Below are 4,525 nucleotides of genomic sequence, written 5' to 3' on the forward strand. Positions count from 1 at the left end.
TAATTAGAGGACAAAACACATCGAAATGAAAAACCACCTCCCTAATTATGTAAAATCACCTAACAGATAATGAGGCTTTCTATGTCACATTGAATCCAACAGGCTGTGTTAGGCAATTTCATGAAGTTAAACAAATAGGAGGACAAAGCAACATAATGAACAAACCCTGACACTTCTAATCAGATAAGGAGGAAAACAAAATCCTTGCCTGCTCTCTGCGAAGAAAATCTAGCTTTATCTTGTAAAAGTTAATATACCTCCTGCGCATTCTCCTGTATTTTTCCCAAAACAAAAAAAAAGTAAGCAGACCGGTTGAATATATTCCGAAATTTTGTCTACTTATGCCATGAAACAGCAAGTTATTTGCGTGGAAATAAAGTAAGCAGAAATTTTAAGAGAACAAATAGTGTAATAGCTATGTGATTCAGCATCATCTAAATAAATTAAAGAAATGATGTCGAAAACGTAAACATACATTCGCTGTTCAAGAAATCTCCATGAAGTTTTCCACAGTTTCTTCCGAACATCAGATAAAACTGATTTTTGGGCGTAGTGCCACCAAAGTTTCTGCCATCCTGGTGGTTTTCTCAACAAGGAAGTGGAGCAAGGACGATACCGCCCATACCTAAACCATTTCATATATTCTTAAAATCATTAGTTCTTCGAAACGTTCTGTAGTGACAACTAATGGAGCTAAATCTCAGGAGAGAAAAAAAAGTTTGAATGGAGGAAAAATTATTGCTACCCTAATGAAAGGCTAACCTTTCACGCAATTGGCTAGTTTGCAAGTAATCTAACAGAATAAGAATCTGCTTCAACTGAAATTCATTCAGAGTCATGACCTGAAACACTCAAGTGGAAGTTAGACTGAGTCATGAAATAGTAAATAAATATTAGCTCTGAACCCAGTTTAGCATTTCTGAGGACTAACCACATCAGTCAACTCACAGCTGATAGAATACTGAGGTAGATCGTCATAAAGCTCTCCAGATCGATTGACCTATGCAAAGAAGTGTATCAGGAAAAATGGAGAATGCCAATTTAAATACAGCACAAAAAAATGCACCCAAACAATAGCTGATGTATACAACAATGTTCTTTCTGTATATATAGTGTACCAATGATCAGCTAGCTGTAGAAATCTTTTACCAAATACAATGTCTATATGGAGCTGATGGTGAAAAATAAACGAATTCGCAAAAATGCAATGCAAAATTATTTCTTGTAACATTGACTGATAAAAATGTCACCAAAATTCCATCGGCCATGTGGGTAAATCGAGAAAGAGACTTGGTATATGAGATATACCATACCAATTTGAACATCTCATTTTTAACACTACCCTAAAGCTAAAGCAAGTATGCAGTGCCTTGAAGCAGCAACAAAGATTAGATGATAACGAAAGATGTTAAAAGACAGTAAACCAATGACACTGTTTTAGATTCATTACCAACAGCGTTGCGCAAACACGGACTGGCTTCAGTAAATAACCAAATCTATTATTTTGCAATCTCGACTGGCACCAGTTGTCAAAAACTCTTTTTTCATCAACACTTGGAAAGTCCATGTTTCCCTCATACATGTCGCAATATATTTCCAAACCTTCAATCTCCACAAGTTTATTCACTTGCCCCCCTCTCACCCTACCAACAGATGGCCTGGTATTCAACACAGACATCATGTCAGGATATTTCAGGGTGCACATATATCAACCACAGATCTTGTCTTAGCAACAATAGTTTAGCTTATAAAAGAAATTAGAATTACAGTAAGAAGAGACAGTAGTTGGGAGAAAGTTAGAGTGGGGTATACTCTTTGCTGTCTCACAATGTAATTTAAAACACATGACCTTATCATAGAGTGAAGCATAGCTACAAGGAATCAAATACGAAAGTAGAATACATGTTTCAAGTGACATAGAAGAAACAAGGCAACTGGAAATAATTTATAGTGGGTATGCTTTCTGCTGTCTAATAATGTAATTCAAAGCACATATCCTTACCACAGAATAAAGCAAAGCTAGGAATCAAACACAGCGTAGAATAGATTTTTAAAATGCCAGAAAAGGTGCATAAAGAGATTACCCAACTGAGTTTTGATTAGTAACTGTCAAGCTTGAAAACCGCAATCCTAATACAACTTGAACCTGCGACAGAAGTTTAGTAGTAAAACATATGAAAGTGGGAAAGTAGAGAACACCAAATGATCATTCATATTATACTCTAGTAAATCGCAAGAAAGACAGATAGTAATTTAGCATCACCATGCTCAAATACTTGAATTAACCTAGATTCATATCTTTCATGATAAATGCTATGCTCTCACGAATAAACAAATAATATAGTAAGATTAACGATGTATATAAGTTCCCACAATTGCAATGGGAGAATAATAAAATACAAACCTATATTCTAGAAAACTAATTAAAAAAAAAAAAAAAAAACAAGCAGGAAACTTACTGATTCAGGTTGTGCATCGGAGTATAAGATGTGAAAATTTCTGATGGACACTTGAATGTTATCAAGAATCTAAGCCAATAAAGACGGAAAGTTAACATAGTAGAAGAAAAGAAGGACAAAATTGATAACCTGAATACAGGACATCCTCAAAAATTAAAATTCAGAACAAACATAACATGAAAAAATATATATAAGATGCTAAAACTAAATGTAAGAAAAGGAGGCTTGCGGAACATAATTTCACCTTGGCAGCAATGGACGACATATAAGGATTCCCTGCTGGACTGTCTGAGAAAAACAAAAATTGAAGGGGCTGAACAAAAGTTGTATAGGAACAGTCTTAAAGATAAACTATGTAGGACATGAAGTATATTGGCTCACCGAAGACGCGCCTGGACAACTTTGCCAGTTCTGCAGCAGCAAGCTTAGCTTTCTTACCAGCAAACTCTCTTTTCTCAACCACATCTGAGCTCCACTGCAATACATACATATATATATATATATATATATATGGGTTTAGAGGCAAACACTTGTCCTCCTGTATATAAAAAAAAAGGGCTGCTAGAATAAGGAAATCACCTCCTGATCATTACGTTGTGATGCACATACAAAGACATCTTCAAGCATAATAATGATAGGATCCCTACCAAGCTTCTTCCATGGAATTTTTAAGCTCAATTTCCCAACACGACCTAATTAAACAGTAAAATATTTGATCCGAAGAAAACGAAATTGTAACTTCAATCAACTAATTAACTATATAATCACCTTGCTTGAGAGCAATTGGAAGCTGCAAATACTCAAACGCCTCAGGAATCAGTTCCACGTTCTCCAATAGAACTTCCTCTGCAGTTTTAAAAGCACGAAAATTGTAACCAATACAGTGAGATTGTGGTTGTTCGTTGATACGGAAACTTAGAAAAAGGATGGACCGAGTGAAGAAGAATACCATTCCATACTGTGATCTTGAGCTGGTCTTTCTGAATGTCTTTGATGTAGCGACCTAAGTAACCTAACAAAAGCTTTTGCACAAGTCCTTCAAACATCTTTCGAATCGCTATTTCATTATCTAACGATTCGAAACGCGATATCGAATTTTATTGTCCTCCGCCGAGAGAAGAAGAAGAAGAGAAAAGAGACGGTGGTCGGAGAAGAGTAAAGGAGTCGATGAAATCGTAGGGTTTTTCGTCGAAAGAGAGACTCGTCTTCTACAAATCCCAAACAAACGAGTTTTATTTTTATTTCGGTTTCGTCCTTCTCGTACCGAACCGGACCAGACCAAATGTTTATACATTTCGATTACGCTAACCGGCTAAATATGTGAATTGGTTTATTTTCAACTTTTTGTCAAGCTATTGAGAAAGTTAACGTCTTACAATTTTTGATCCAGAGTAGTACTATCAAATGAAGCACAAATAGTAGAAAAGAGAAAGTTAAGACGTTATTTTAAGGTTGGTGGCGAAGAAAGAATCAGTATGCATTGATCCACCATCACTTGACATAAAGCTTTTACGTTGTTCTATGACTATGCTCATCCAAATATATTCAGTTGCTACCCGAGACATCTTCACACACCTCTTCTCTAAGCACTCTCGCAGCTTCTGTGACTCCATCCTGAAATTATTATTTTTGGATACCCTAAAACTATCAGTTGCCAAAATTACTCAAACTACAAAAGAGAAGACTTCCTGAAAGAATTCATTGATTTTGAGCTATGAATCAGTAGGAGAAAATAATCTTATCGTAACTACCTCAAGAGATAATATTTTCGCGATTTCCATGGCACGAGCCCTAGTTTTTGCAGACAGTGCATCGTATATGGCTTCTGCTACCACTTGTGCAGCTTCCTTGATGTTCTCATCATTTGTTTCCTCCAGAAGCAGGTGGTTTCTTTTAAATGGCTGAGGAGCAACCCCAAGCCAAGACATTTTTTCTGCCCAATAGAACTGATCCAGCATAAATGGGCATATGATCTGTAGAAATACATATACAGACAATTATGTGGTCACTTTTTGGCATTACAACTTCAGACTGATTCAAAGAAACACCAATACTAGTCTGTCAAC

At 36.1% G+C, this 4,525-nt stretch overlaps 1 protein-coding gene across 2 annotated transcripts in view; it reads right to left on the reverse strand.

Annotated features, from left to right (window-relative positions):
* The window catches only part of LOC104706787 (O-mycaminosyltylonolide 6-deoxyallosyltransferase-like), a 4,454-nt gene continuing 3,705 nt past the window's right edge, over nucleotides 3,777-4,525 (reverse strand). For both annotated transcript variants that reach the window (XM_010423014.2, XM_010423012.2), the window contains 2 exons: nucleotides 4,211-4,432; nucleotides 3,777-4,073 (listed from right to left, as the gene is read on the reverse strand). In XM_010423014.2, the coding sequence (XP_010421316.1) occupies nucleotides 4,005-4,073; nucleotides 4,211-4,432 (291 nt within the window). In that variant the 3' untranslated portion in view covers nucleotides 3,777-4,004. The remainder of the gene's footprint in view (nucleotides 4,074-4,210; nucleotides 4,433-4,525) is intronic.

This window comes from Camelina sativa, chromosome 8 (genome assembly GCF_000633955.1).
Source record: "Camelina sativa cultivar DH55 chromosome 8, Cs, whole genome shotgun sequence".
NCBI classification, from domain to species: domain Eukaryota; kingdom Viridiplantae; phylum Streptophyta; class Magnoliopsida; order Brassicales; family Brassicaceae; genus Camelina; species Camelina sativa.